Source organism: Penicillium antarcticum (genome assembly GCF_028974205.1).
Source record: "Penicillium antarcticum strain IBT 31339 chromosome Unknown utg000001l_segment0_segment0, whole genome shotgun sequence".
Classification (NCBI taxonomy): Eukaryota; Fungi; Ascomycota; class Eurotiomycetes; order Eurotiales; family Aspergillaceae; genus Penicillium; species Penicillium antarcticum.
In genome coordinates this window covers 325,521-340,448 of record NW_026695299.1, presented here as the reverse complement: position 1 = coordinate 340,448, position 14,928 = coordinate 325,521, and the positions used below count along the sequence as shown (strand labels likewise).

The window sequence follows — 14,928 nt, the reverse complement described above, 5'->3', positions numbered from 1 at the left end:
AAGGAGCTCCTCTTACGGCCGGAATAAACATGGATCGACGGCCGGTCTATGAGAGGACTCTAACAGAGTCCCAGCTGCTCGAGCAGCTTCCGAGTGGAATCTCGACTTTCATTCGGACTGCATCGGGGACGCAACACCTCCACGCGCTTGCGCTTGGCGCATTAAACACCGAGTTCACAGAGAGCATCTTCAGGCTCTACGAACCGATTTTTGTCGATCTTGCAGCTAGATGGCTTCAATCGGATTTACATGCCGACTATATTCATGTATTAGCGGCTTTCGCGCAGATTTTGCCATTTGCGCCGCATCTGCGGTCGCTCGCCAGTCAATATGCCTCATCACAGACTGGCCCTCTCTCGGCATTGGCCATGTCGAAAGAACTAACACTGCTGCAGCTGGATCAGTCTAGCATTCGCACTCTACTCCTCGCCCTCTTCCGACTTCTTTCGTTCGATCTTGAGACATTTTCTCCCGTCGTTTCACCGCTTCAACTCCAGTCCCTCTTCCAGTCTCAAGACCGAGTCACGCGGTATCTTGCTGTACGATGCTTCGCTTTATATATGCATGCTGCCGATGCAGCCACTGAGAAGATGATCCGTGTCAACACCGGATCTGGACCCATTGAAGGAGACTGGGAAGGCACTTTGATCGATTACCGCCTACTGGGATTGTGGGAGGAACGCCGATGGGAGAGCCTTGGATGCATGATCCGAAATGAGAGATCTTGCAGGAATGAGGATGATGCTCTGGCACTGATCGAAAAGACGAAAGACTCTTTCACACCCAAGACTGCAGAGATCTGTGGAGTTTTGATTCCCAGACTAAAAGAAGTGCCCGTGTACTCGAGCTCTGTCGTAAAGACTCCGACTACAATAAGTAATCTGCGCCGGATTGCAGGCTCCCTGCTTGGGTTCAAACCTATCATGTTAGTTGGTTTGCCTAATTCCGGAAAGACCTCTTTGATCAACGATATTGCTGCCACGATGGGTCAAGCAGAATCTATGGTCACACTTCACTTGAACGAGCAGACAGACGCAAAGAGTCTTTTGGGAATGTATGCAACTTCATCTGCATCAGGTTCATTCTCTTGGCAACCTGGTGTGCTGACCAAGGCCGCTCGCGAAGGCCGTTGGGTCTTGATTGAGGATCTTGATCGAGCTCCCTCTGAAGTCATGGGTCTTATACTCCCAATCATTGAGAGGGGAGAACTCACCATTCCCAGTCGGAGAGAGCGGATTAAGTGTGCAGAGGGCTTCAAGATTATTGCTACTATGAAGTCATCATACAACATTGCCGGCGAGGAGGTTGCCCACAGCACCTCCATGCTTGGAAGCAGACTGTGGGAGAAAGTGCAAGTCAACTCTCTTCCTGTGGACGAAATGCGAGATGTTATCCTGCAAAAGTACTCCTTGCTCGAGTCTCGCGTGCCGACCCTCATGGAAGTCTACGCAAGAGTATGCTCTGCCTTCCACGGGAGCCTTGCGATCAAGGGCTCTCAGGGCCGTACCCCAGGTTTCCGTGATCTGATCAAATTGTGCAGTCGACTGCATAATCGCCTGCAACGTTTGGGTGCGAAGACCGGCTATGAAGCCACGTCAGAAGGTACCGAGGATGAGATATTCCTGGATATTGTTGACGTGTTCTTGAAGTACCTGCCTGAGAGGTCGATGCAAAGCACTCTTGCCGCCGTTGTTGCCGAGGTGCTTCAGATCTCACCCCAGCGAGCACAATTCTGCCTGCATGAGCGTACGCCTTCATATACTGACAGGAACAACAGTCTTGTTCTTGGCCGAGAAACCTGCCAGAAGATTAAAGTACCGAGTGGATCGGCCCTGAAGTCGGCGACAGCAGCCTCTCGATTTGCTCCTACAAGAGCAGCATTGTCACTTATGGAGCAGGTTGCAGCTTCTATCCAGATGGCAGAGCCTGTTCTGCTTGTCGGAGAGACTGGTATCGGAAAAACTACAGTCATCCAGCATCTCGCAACTCTTATGCGCCAGAAGCTTACCGTAGTGAACTTGTCACAGCAAAGTGAAAGTACTGACCTGCTGGGTGGCTTCAAGCCCGTCAATATTCGTACCATGGCAGTGCCAATGCTGGACGAGTTCACTCAACTATTTGAGCTGACTTTCTCCGCCAAGAAGAACCAAAAGTTCCTGTCCTCAGTATCGAAGAGCGTTGCATCTTCGAACTGGGTACGATTGGTAACCCTATGGCACGAGGCCGTTCGTCTCGCCAATGGTGTCTTCAACCCTCCCGCTTCCAATGCTGATAGTGACGAGCAACCGACGAAGAAGCGGAAGCTGGATTCTCCCAAGTACCAACACCTACGACAAAGATGGGAAAGCTTCACAACTCAGCTTGGAGACTTCGAAGCTCAAGTCTCTCAAGGCGATGCCAAATTCGCCTTTGCCTTCGTCCAAGGTAAGATCGTGAGAGCTTTGAGGAATGGCGAGTGGGTTCTGCTTGATGAAGTCAACTTGGCTTCCCCCGACACCCTGGAGAACATTGCTAGTCTTTTGCACCACGGCAGCGAAGGATCTCCATCTGTTCTCCTCTCCGAAGCTGGTGATGTTGAGAGAGTCTTCGGCCATCCTGAATTCCGCATCTTTGGTGCGATGAACCCTGCAACTGATGCTGGAAAGCGAGATTTGCCCCCAGGCCTACGCTCGCGATTCACCGAATTCTACGTGCATTCACCCGATACTGATTTGGATGACCTGCTGGCTTTGATCCAGAAGTACCTCGGAGACTTGACAATCAGTGACCAGAGAGCTGTTCCAGACCTTGCAACATTGTACATGGTGACCAAGCAGCTCAGCAACCAGAACAAGCTCACCGACGGAGCTGGTCAGAGACCCCATTTCAGTATTCGTACACTTGTTCGTGCCCTCATCTATGTCATCGACCATGCCCACGTCTATGGGCTACGCAGAGCGATCTTTGAGGGATTCAGCATGAGTTTCTTGACTGTACTCAGCCTGGCTTCCGAGCAAGCCCTAATTCCCCTTCTCGAAACTCACATTTTCGGGAACGCGAAAAACGCAAGATCTCTCCTAGGACAAACCCCTCGCCCACCTACAGACGGCAATGAGTATGTTCAGTTCAAGCATTACTGGATGCGCCGCGGTCCTATGATCCCTGAGGAGCAACCGCACTACATTATCACCCCATTCATTGAGAAAAACCTCAAGAATCTGGTCCGAGCTAGCTCCACCCGCCGATTCCCAGTTCTACTCCAGGGTCCGACATCAGCTGGTAAGACGAGTATGATTGAGTACCTTGCCAAGGTGTCTGGAAACAAATTCGTGCGAATCAACAACCACGAGCACACAGACTTGCAGGAGTATTTGGGATCCTACATCTCCACGGATGATGGAAGTCTAAAATACCAAGAGGGTGTTCTGGTTGAGGCTCTGCGGAACGGTTATTGGATTGTGCTAGATGAACTTAATCTGGCACCTTCTGATGTTCTTGAGGCTCTCAACCGACTTCTAGATGACAATCGTGAGCTCTTCATCCCTGAGACTCAGGAAGTTGTTCACCCTCACCCAAACTTCATGCTGTTTGCCACTCAAAACCCTGCTGGTTTGTATGGTGGACGAAAAGTCCTGTCGCGCGCTTTCCGTAACCGTTTCTTGGAGCTTCACTTCGATGATATCCCAGAAAGCGAACTCGAGTTCATTTTGAAAGAACGGTCTCAAATCGCTCCCTCGTTCTGCACACGCATTGTCGCCGTTTACCGCAAACTGTCATTACTACGCCAGTCCAACCGACTGTTTGAGCAGAAGAACAGTTTTGCCACCTTGCGTGATCTCTTCCGTTGGGCCCTTCGTGACGCAGATGATCGCGAGCAGTTGGCTGTCAACGGTTACATGCTGCTTGGTGAGCGTGTTCGCAACCCCCAAGAAAAGTCCGCTGTCAAGTCCGTAATTGAGGAGGTCATGAAGGTCAAATTGGACGAGAATACTCTTTACAGCTCCGCAGAGCTGGAAAAGAGCCTTCCTGACATGAGTGAGCTTCCGATCGGTATTGTGTGGACCAAAGCCATGCGACGTCTTTTCGTTTTAGTATCCAAGGCTCTCAGGAACAACGAACCCATTTTGCTTGTTGGTGAAACAGGTTGTGGTAAGACCCAGCTTTGCCAGGCTGTTGCTGAGGCTTTCCGAAGGGAACTGTTCATTGTGAACGCCCATGTCAATTTGGAAACTGGCGATTTGATCGGAGCTCAGAGGCCTATCCGAAACCGGGCAGCGATTGAGAAGCAGCTCGTGGATGATCTTCAAACGCTTCTCCGTGATCAAGAAACTGGCGCTTCGTTGGATGAACTGAAGCAAGAGTTCTTAGCATTGGATGCAGAGCAGCGACAAAGCAAGGATCAAGCTCTCATCCAGAAGATTGAGAGAAATTCTGGTCGTTGCAATGCACTGTTCGAATGGTCCGATGGAAGTCTCATCACTGCCATGAAGACCGGTCAATTCTTCCTTCTTGATGAAATTTCTTTGGCGGATGACTCCGTTCTTGAGAGACTCAACAGTGTTTTGGAACCCGCTCGGTCCATCCTTTTGGCCGAGAAGGGCCCTATTGACTCGATGGTTGTGGCTGATGGTGGCTTCCAGTTTATGTCCACAATGAACCCTGGTGGTGACTACGGAAAGCGTGAGCTTTCTGCAGCTCTTCGTAACCGTATGACTGAAATCTGGGCCCCTCAGTTGTCCGAAGACGAGGATATCCTGCCAATTCTCCAGATGAGACTGAACCTGAAGTCAGAGGATGTGGCACGAGCTATGCTACAATTTGCGAAGTGGTTCAAAGCGACCTTCCAGAACACCTTGACCACCTCGCTTTCAATTCGTGATCTTCTTGCCTGGGTTGATTTCGTCAACACCTGTCAGAGCACAGATACCCAGTTCGCTATTATTCAAGGAGCTGCGATGGTTTTCGTTGACACTTTGGGTGCCAACCCAGCTGCTATGCTTGCCATCTCCCTCGAAAACCTCGATGGAAACCGCAAATCTTGCCTTAACAAGCTAAGTGAATTGTTCAACACAGATGCTTCCAAGATTTACTGGGAATCGTCAAACGTCTCTGTCGAGCCGGGTGCTTTGCGCATCGGGCCCTTCTCCCTGCCCACAGTTGGCGATGCCGACCCTGATCCTCAGTTTACAATGGATGCTCCTACCACCATTGCCAACTCCGTGAGAATCGCCCGTGGTTTGCAGTCCTCGAAACCAATTCTTATGGAAGGAAGCCCCGGTGTGGGTAAGACCACGCTCGTCACAGCCCTCGCCAGAGCCCTTGGAAAACCTCTCACCCGAATCAACCTTTCAGAGCAAACAGACCTTACGGACCTGTTTGGTTCCGATGTACCCGTGGAAGGAGGAGACGTTGGTCAGTTTACCTGGCGTGATGCACCATTCCTGCGAGCAATGCAACGCGGCGACTGGGTTTTGTTGGATGAAATGAATCTTGCCTCGCAGTCCGTCCTCGAGGGTCTCAACTCTTGTTTGGATCACCGTCAACAAGTTTATATCGCTGAACTTGATCAAACATTCAAGAGACATCCTGATTTCGTCCTCTTTGCTGCCCAGAACCCTCATCACCAGGGTGGTGGCAGAAAGGGTCTTCCTGCATCGTTCGTGAACCGTTTCACTGTCGTCTACGCAGACAGCTTTACCGATGATGATCTGAAGACAATCTGCTCCAGGCTATTCCCTGGCAGCCCCTCTGTGCAAACCGAGAGACTTGTTGATTTCATCTCTCTGCTGAACACAGCCATCACACGTGATCGTCGACTGGGTGCTGTTGGCGGGCCCTGGGAAGTTAATCTGCGAGACATCCAGCGATGGCTCCAACTTGCCGATCGAGGAAAGCTCCAGATCCAAACCAAGCACTTCATTGATGTCGTCATCAACCAACGGTTCAGGAGCCAAGAGGATCGAGCTGTGGTTGCACAGATCTATGACCGTATCTTCACAGACTCTGATCCTGGTCTTAAGAGTTACTTCCACAACCTCACACCTGAGTACTTGCAGGTTGGTCTTGGAGTTATGACCCGAGATCCCCTCCTACAGCGGTCGGCTGAGCCAAATATGCGGATTCTTCCAAAGGATCTTCACATTGTCGAGTCACTCATTTTGTGCATTGACAACTCCTGGCCTAGCATCCTCGTTGGAGCTGCTGGATGTGGTAAGACTACTCTTATCAGGAAGCTAGCAGCTGTCAATGGTGCAAACCTTGTAGAGCTTGCTCTGAGCGCTGACACTGATACCATGGATCTGATCGGTGGCTTCGAACAGATTGACCACCGCAGAGAGGTATCGGGCTTCGTGCACGACATTGAGATCTTTTTGCGCAACCAATTGATCCAATGCTTCGCTTCAGGCGAGGTATCTGATGTTGTGGTTTCTGCTCTCAGCATTTGCGAGCATTTCCAGGCAGCAGACATTTCGCTAGAGCATGTTATCTCTTCGCTCTCTGCCCTCTGCCAGTCATCTTCTGATCCAGCTTACCAGCAGTTCTTGACCAGAGCCCAGAATCTGCTCAATGCCATTGAACAATCTGACAAGATGAAGGTTGGATTTGAATGGACGGAAGGTGTTCTCACTCAAGCTGTTCAGCTTGGCCACTGGGTGATCCTGGACAATGCTAATCTGTGCAATCCCTCCGTTCTTGACCGACTGAACTCGTTGACGGAACCCAATGGTACCCTCATTCTTAATGAGCAAAGGACCGAGGATGGCTCTGCCAGAATCATTTCGCCTCACCCCAACTTCCGACTGTTCTTGACCATGGATCCCCGCAATGGTGAATTGTCTCGTGCCATGCGTAACAGATGTACTGAGATCTGCTTCCTGCCAAGCGAGCTCCAGGATATCAAACCCACTGTCGGCCCATCCTACACCTGTGAATCCTTTATCTACCGCCTTCGCCATATCTGGAACCTGAACACTTCTTTGTCATCCGCTGCTTTTGAGAATGCCCTCGAAGTCTGCTTGGATCACCTTTCACCCGAAGACCTGTCATACCTTCAACAATCTCCCCGAAACTTTGAGGCTATCAGCGCTTTGGCTCTCGAGAAAAATCAAGCCTCCAATGTTCTGCAGCGTTACACCTCGTTGTTCCACGACAACAAACAATGGAAGCCACTTGAGATCGCTAACGGCGAAATTGTTCTTGGAGGCGCTAAGCTCGGTATCCGAGGCATGTCACAGCCTCTTCACCCGCTCACCAATGAGCCTCTTCTCTCGATTGCAGGATCTCGCGATTTCCGATCATGCTTGGTCGTCCTGGCCTATCTCCAGGAGTTGAGACTTGACATTCACCGTCTCAGGCAGTGTTTGCTTCATGCTGATGCCTCCGGCAAAGAGTTGAAGCCCAGCCAAATGACAAGACTGGAGCGATCATTGGCATCTGCCCGCATCCCTGCCTTGATGAAGGATACGACACAGCCCGTGGCCTCATTTTTGTCTGATTGTGGCCAGGCATTGTACGATTACATTCAGGCTTTGGATCAGATCTCCCTTCAAGGACCTGTGATCATCGCCGCTCTTCGGGCTGTTACTTCTCTATGCTGGGACATCTACAGAGCCACAGAAGTGAGCCAAGTCGACGAAGGCGAGTTCCAAATTTATCTGCAGATGGGCAGGAAGATTTGTGCCTCGCTCGACTCATCGACCATGCTACAGCCACTTCAAATGGCCCTGTCTCAGGCCCTCGATCGCTTCCAAGAAGGATGGGCCTTGATGACAGGTCTGAGCATGCAAAGAATGTGGGACGCTTGGAGACATGTCACTCCCGTTTCTCAAGAGAAGTTAGACTCGCTCACTGAGCTGGAGTCGACTGTCTTCGAGTTCACCACTCTGGCTCTGCAAACTCGCGTGGAGCTTTCCCAATTGAGCCAAGTCCGCGACTCGTTGATTGACGCCCAGCGTTTCATTCTTATGGATGGCGCTGATGGTGACGTGCTCGTTCAAGGCATCAAAGAAACTGTGGCCGAACTATCTCGGGCAGTTCGACGCTCCGAGTCGACCGAGTATCCTTACTTCGCCGACGAGTTCGAGGCCCTTTGCCAGTACCATGACATCTCATCGTTCTTCCAGAACGACGTCAATGATACGATTATCCAGACAGTCATGCCACTTCTTGCTGGTCGTGCAGCTCGCGCATTGGATGCTTCAAACTTCCAGAGCGACGTGCCGAACATGCTCAATAGGGTGACAATGTTTGCTGGCTCATCAAGCAAATTGGAGGCTGCACTTGCGACAGGCGGTGTCTTGTCCCTGTCCCTATTGGATAGACTGACAGCTGTAGGTAATACCAAATTGGGCCAGATGGATATGCTCGAGGCAGAGAAGAAAGCGCTATCCAAAGCTATCACCCTAAGCAGTCGACAAATTGCTACCGATCAGTCCATGGACCTCAGACGTATTCTGGCAAGACTGACCTCGGAGCTGGTTGCTTGTCATCGCGAATTCCTTGAATCTCGTTCCGCTGAAAACCTGATCTCCATATTGCAAGCAGTTCAAGCGGGAGATCTCTCCGATGAACCGACAGCTGTTAAGGTTGAAGTTGATCAGAACCTGGCAAGTGCTCAATATCTCAAGACAATCACCGAGCAGGCTCTGCCCACGCTCGTCTCATCATTGAGTACGGCCCCATCAAGCAAGCAGCACAGTATCCGCAGCACTGGACTCGCAGCGGTACAGCTAGCGGTGATTCTTCTGCGGCTATTCGTGCCTGACAAGACTTTCGACCCCTCGCTTGGTCTCGTTGTTCAGCGCAAGCGCCACTCCCAGCGCCTTGCAGAGTTCACAGCTAAGTCTGCTGCAATTCTTGCGTTCGAGAAGAATTTCACCAGTCAGATCTCCAACCTGAGGTCTGAGCTCTTGCATGACGAGATTCGCGACCTAGGCGCTGCTCCGCCTCCCTCATTGGTAAACCGCCCACAGCAGTCTCAGTTGAGCCTCTTGCAAGGAGAATTTGTGAACTTGATCAACTCCGTTCTGAACAGAGACCCCGAGCAAATGATTCGCTCTTCTGAGCAATCCTTAAACTCCCAGATCCAGCTTCTGCGTGATAACATCCAGGAGCTGAGCTCCCGTCTCAGCACTCACTACCGTTCTTACAGTGACATCACGGTGCCTGTAGTTCGTTTCTTGCAACTGCTCGATCTTGGTCTATTGCTCGGCTCCAGCCAACCGGAGCAGTCGGGCAATGTCCCTGATATCCAGTCTTTGAGCGAGCGAACACCCTTCCTCGGCGGTACTGTTCACCCCGTTCTGTCTGGAAATACCGGTAAATTGTCAAACACCCCCAAGAACCAAGTTGAAATGCGTCTTCAAGAACTATCGGCTCTTTGGGCCGCCCAGGACGCAGATTCTACCATTCTTGACACAATGGCTGGACGATCAACAATCCTTCATATCTTTGCCGATTTCCATCACCTGTGGAAAAACAAGCTTAAGGAAGACCAGGAGCAGGAAGCCGAAAAGGGAGAGCTGTACCGCTACAAGGGCTCTTGGGAAGAAGAAGAGGAAGTCAATGAAGCCGAACTCCATGCACTCTTCCCTACCTACGATGAAGGGTCAGTTCAGGAGACCGAAATGACTGGCCGCATTGACCCCAAGGCCATCTCTCTCCGTCTCGCCTCTCTCCACGCAAAGATTGTGTCGAACCAGCGTACAGGAACCGCATTGACTACCTTGGTCAAGCAATCTGGCCACCTCTTGGGATCGATCTGGTCTGATAACAAGAGCGACTTCTCGCCAATATCACCTGAAAGCCATCTCCCAGCAGTCCTCCTGCTTCTGGATGATGCCATCAACGAGGGCGATGACCGGAAGAAGAACTACAACTTCTATACGGATTCTAACCTCGCAGAAGCACGGAAGTTGGTTGCTCTCGCCCTCTCTGTTCAGGCTCGATTTGCGCAGATTCAAACTGCTTGGCCTGAGCACGCTGTTCTTCAGGACGTTATTACTTGCTGCATGGAGATTCTTCAGTTCAAGCACACAGAGCCTGTTGCCAAGTTTATGACCAAGGTTGAGAAGCTTCATTCCTTGGTGCACGAGTGGCAGACCGTGGCTAGCAGAGAATACTCCGCTGTCATCGTGTACGATGAAATCACCAGCACCATCATCAGCTGGCGCCGACTTGAATTGTCAACCTGGGCCAAGCTCCTTGATCTTGAGAAGGACCGCTGTGATGAAGATGTCAGTGCTTGGTGGTTTATTGCCTACGAGGCCCTCCTCGGAGCTCCCATTCAGATGGCAGAGGCAGGGGAGCAGGACATGAGCGAGCATACCCACAGCTTGATGTCTACTTTGGAGCAATTCTTCAAGTCTACCACTCTCGGTCAATTTGCTCGTCGCCTGCAATTAGTTACCAACTTCCAAGCCTTGCTGGAGGTCTTTACCAAGGACTTCCCTTGCCTCAAGCAGCTTGTTTCCGCCATGGACAATTTCCTCCATCATTACCGACCATTCCAACCCGGAGTTGACAAGATCCTGACCGAGAAACGTGCTGCTCTCGAGAAGGATATCAAGGAGCAGATTCAGCTGGCCAGCTGGAAGGATATCAACATTGTTGCTCTAAGGGAGAGTGCTAAGCGATCTCACGTCAAGTTGTTCAAGTTGGTTCGCAAGTACCGTGAAGCCCTTGGCCAGCCGGTGCAATCAATCCTTGAACAAGGCCTTCCGGAAAGCACCGAGGAGATCACCTCGATGTCTTCTTCGGAGCCAATCCGTCCTACTGCACTTTTCCCTGAGGCGATGGCAATCTGCCAAAAGAACAAGGACCTGTGGTCAAGCAGAGCACTACGCTTCCAGAAGCCAGATGGAACAGCTGACAACATGATAAAGCTCTACTCTGCCATCCCATCCGAGTTTGATATTGCCAAGGATCTCGACAACTTTATTGTGTCAGTGATTGAGAACATGAACGAGTACAAGTCCAAGACACCCAAGGTCTTGACCGAGGATAACAAGGATGACGTCCAGCACCTAAAATCCCAAAAGCGCCGTCTCTACGCTGAAACTCTCAAAAAGCTCTACGAGATGGGCGTTAAGCGCAATGCTGGAACCAGCGTGATCGAGACTCAGGAATCTCTTGCGCAGATCCTTGCTACCAGCGCTGCTTTCGAGTCTGGCGCGGCTACTTCGAGCGCCGTTCAAAGTGCCGACTGGTACTTCCACAGACTTGTTGACCTCCTGCCTAAGACACGTCTCGCTTCGCGTAACTATTCCGAGGAGCTGAGCAACGTTGAGGTCTTCAGAAGTATGGGATCTATTGAGCACCTTATCTTCACCGTTCGTCGGCAGAGAGGTATCATCTCATCCGCCCTGACTGGCCTGGGCAAGTTGAAGTTCACGCTTGACAAGGTGCAGAACTTGTGGACAGCAACCTCGGACTCTCTTTCCAAGGATCATGCTTCTACTTCTGAAGAACGAACCAATCTAGCCAGAGTCGTGGCCTGGTTGGCCCCTATCCTTGGATTAGCTTCCATGATTGTTGGTGTGCATGCTAAGTTCTCGGGACTTGATGCATCGAAGATTGTCGAGGCACTCAGTTCCAAGAAGGCTTACTTCGACACCCTGCGCAAGTCATACGAGACCCTTCCTCTTCTTCCTACTGGAGTTGCGTCGAAGGCGCACCACGAGATCATGCAGCAGACACGAGCCTCGCTCGAGAAGTTGGCTACTGATCTGAAGAAGTGGAGTCAATCTCGTCCCGATCTTGCCTTCGCGTTGGACCAGGTCACACCTTGGATCAAGACAAACATGGCTTCTCTTCCCAATACTTTCGAAGAGAACAACCTGTCCATCCAATCCTTTGACAGTAGCCTTCTGACTGCTATTGACAAGATGCTCATTGGCCTTCAGAAGCTCAAGGATGTGCCCGCTGCTATCAACTTTGACGGTTTGCTGTCAAGGAGTGACGAGTTCTTCTCTCGTGGAGTGAAGGCTGTCCATCTCACCGAGATCACATCATCATTTGAAATGGTTCTTGGTCAATTGAACTACCTGCAAGACCACTCCGAAGCTGGCCTCTCTATTGCTGCCGCTTTGACCACCAGTATCTTGCCCGTTGCCAACAGATACTACCAAATCTGCCGAGACCTTGCCGATCGATTTGTCGCTGTTCACCGCGAGATCTGTAAAACATCTTATATTCTGACAAAGACCTTCAATCAGGTCGCCTCTGAGGGCTTCTGTAGCCCCGGTGAGGCATCCCAAGAACAGGGCAAGGAAGGTAAGATGGAAAGCGGAACAGGTCTCGGTGAAGGTGAAGGTGCGGAAGACATCAGCAAGGATGTTGGCGATGACGAAGATCTCTCCGAGTTGGCTCAGCAAGAGAACAAGAAGGAGGACGGCGACGACGAGATGGACGATTCCGCCGATGCTGTCAATATGGACCAAGAAGAACTTCAAGGTGACGCTGAGGATCGCAAAGATGGCGAGGAGGAGGATAAGGACGAGAGTGGTGATGAAGGCGAAGATGACATCGATGAAGAGACTGGCAGTGTCAATGACCTCGACCCAGCTGCTGTTGATGAGAAGCTCTGGGACGGTGGTAACGACGACCAGCAGAAGGATACCGAGAACGAAGAAGGCAAGGGCCAGTCAGAGGCTGAGCAACAGGCTGCCGCTCAAGAGGAGCAGAAAAAGGACAAGGACGGCGAAAAGGCCGAAGACAAGGATGGTGAAGGTGAAGAGGAGGAGGAAACCGAAGACGAAGAAGCCCCCGAAGACGAGGGCGAGGCAGTTGGTCGTGAGGAGATGGATGTCACCGATCCTCAAGCGGAGGAGCAGGAGACACTTGAGCTCCCCGAAGAAATGCAGCTTGACGGTGATGATGGAAAGGACGAGGGTGGTGACGAAGACGACGATGGGATGGATGACCTTGATGATGACATGGGTCCCGCTCCTGAGGAGGAAGGCAAGGTCGAAGATGGTGACGATCATGCCGGTGAAGAAGATGTCGACGCAGCACAAGATGACCAAGCGCCTGGTGAGGATGAGGAGATGGGTGATGAAGATGCCAACGAAGCTGAAGCCGGCGGAGAAGAAGAGGAGGAAGCTGGCGGCGAAGATCCCGAGGAGCCCGAAAAGGACGACTTCCTCGCACAGCGTGATGAGAATGAGGCCGCCGGTGATAACGTCGCTCCTAGCGAGGCTGTCACCGGAGGACTCGGAGCCGAGCAAGACCAAAACGAAGAGAAGGGTGCATCAGGCGACGCCCAGCAGGAGAGTGGCTCGAGTGATCCCACTGCCAACGTTGACGAACAGACTGGTGCTGCTAAAGACAGCGAGGAGAGCCAGGCCAGCCGAGAGGCCGGTGGAGGTGAAGAGACGAAGCCGAACGAGCCTCAAATGCAGGCCTTTAAGAAGCTTGGTGATATGCTAGAGGAATGGCACCGCAGACAAAAGGAGATTCTGAACCCCTCCCAGGAGGAAGATGATTCTCAGCCTATGCCTCAAGACACCGATATGGCTGAAGCAGACTTCGAGCACCTCAAGGACGACGATGACGTTGCTGACACCCAGGCTCTCGGACAGGCCAATGAAGAGCAAGCACAAGCTCTCGACCAGAGCAAGGGCGTCGAGTCTGACATCAAGCCGGGCGAGAACGACGTTCTCCCCGATGCCGGCGAAGACCAGCAAGATGCCGTGGACAACCAACTCGAGGATGAGATGCAAATCGACCGTGAAACCGCGCCCACCGACAGCGAGCACGCCGGTGCCTTCATTCCGGGCGGTCAACAATCTCAAGACCGTGCAGAGGGAGGACAAGGCGCCGAAGCTCTGAACGAGGAGCTCGACGAAGTCGACACCCAACTCGCAGCAATCCATCTCTCGTCCTCGCTTCCTCCGTTGACCCCGCAAGATGAAGCCCGCCGCCTGTGGTCTCACTATGAGTCCGCGACAAACGACCTCTCCCTCTCGCTGACCGAACAACTCCGCCTCATCCTCGCCCCAACAATGGCCACCAAGCTCCGCGGTGATTTCCGCACCGGAAAGCGTCTCAACATCAAGCGTATCATCCCCTATATCGCCTCCCAGTACAAGCGCGACAAGATCTGGATGCGCCGCTCCATCCCCTCAAAGCGAAACTATCAGATCATGCTTGCTGTCGATGACAGTAAGTCCATGCTTGAAAGTGGAAGTGGCCAACTCGCCTTCGAGACCCTGGCCCTCGTCGCGAAGAGTCTGAGCATGCTCGAAGCAGGAGACCTCTGTGTTCTCGGCTTCGGTAACGAAGACCACGTTCGCGTCGCTCACGAGTTCGGAAAGCCGTTCTCCTCCGAGGCTGGTTCCCAGGTCTTCCAGCACTTCAGCTACCAGCAAACTGGCACAAATGTGCGCAAGCTGATTGCCGACTCGATTGCGTTGTTCCGTGAGGCGCGCTGGAAGCGCTCGCCTGGTTCTGGCTCTGCTGATCTCTGGCAGCTTCAGCTCATTATCTCTGATGGTATCTGTGAAGATCATGATACTATTCGTCGTCTTGTTCGGCAGGCTCTTGAGGAGCGCATCATGATTGTGTTTATCATTGTTGATGCTGTTAAGGGCAGCTCGATTCTTGACCTCTCGCAGGCTAACTTCGAGGCTGATCCTGCTTCTGGTGGTGAGATGAAGCTGAAGATGAAGCGTTACCTTGATCACTTCCCCTTCCCTTACTACCTCGTTGTCCGTGATGTGAGGGAGTTGCCCTCTGTATTGGCTACTGCACTGAAGCAGTGGTTTGCCGAGGTTGTGGATGTGTCGTCCTGATCTCGCACCTAAAAAAGGAGTCGGGACGGTATTTGGAGTTATTTGTTTCATTTAATGGCGTTTATTGCATTTCATTTGTATATGATAGAGGTTAGAGATGTGATGCACATCAACTGAATGTACATTTTCTACTTAACTCATTGATCCATCTAGTCTG

At 51.8% G+C, this 14,928-nt stretch overlaps 1 protein-coding gene across 1 annotated transcript; it reads left to right on the top strand.

Annotated features, from left to right (window-relative positions):
• Positions 1-29: 29 nt before the first annotated feature.
• On the top strand, positions 30-14,771 carry N7508_000136 (AAA family ATPase midasin; the record flags this gene model as incomplete). The annotated part of the gene is made up of 1 exon (XM_058458221.1): positions 30-14,771. The coding sequence occupies one exon, from the start codon at positions 30-32 to the stop codon at positions 14,769-14,771; it is 14,742 nt and encodes a 4,913-aa protein (XP_058324443.1).
• Between the last annotated feature and the right edge of the window lie 157 nt (positions 14,772-14,928).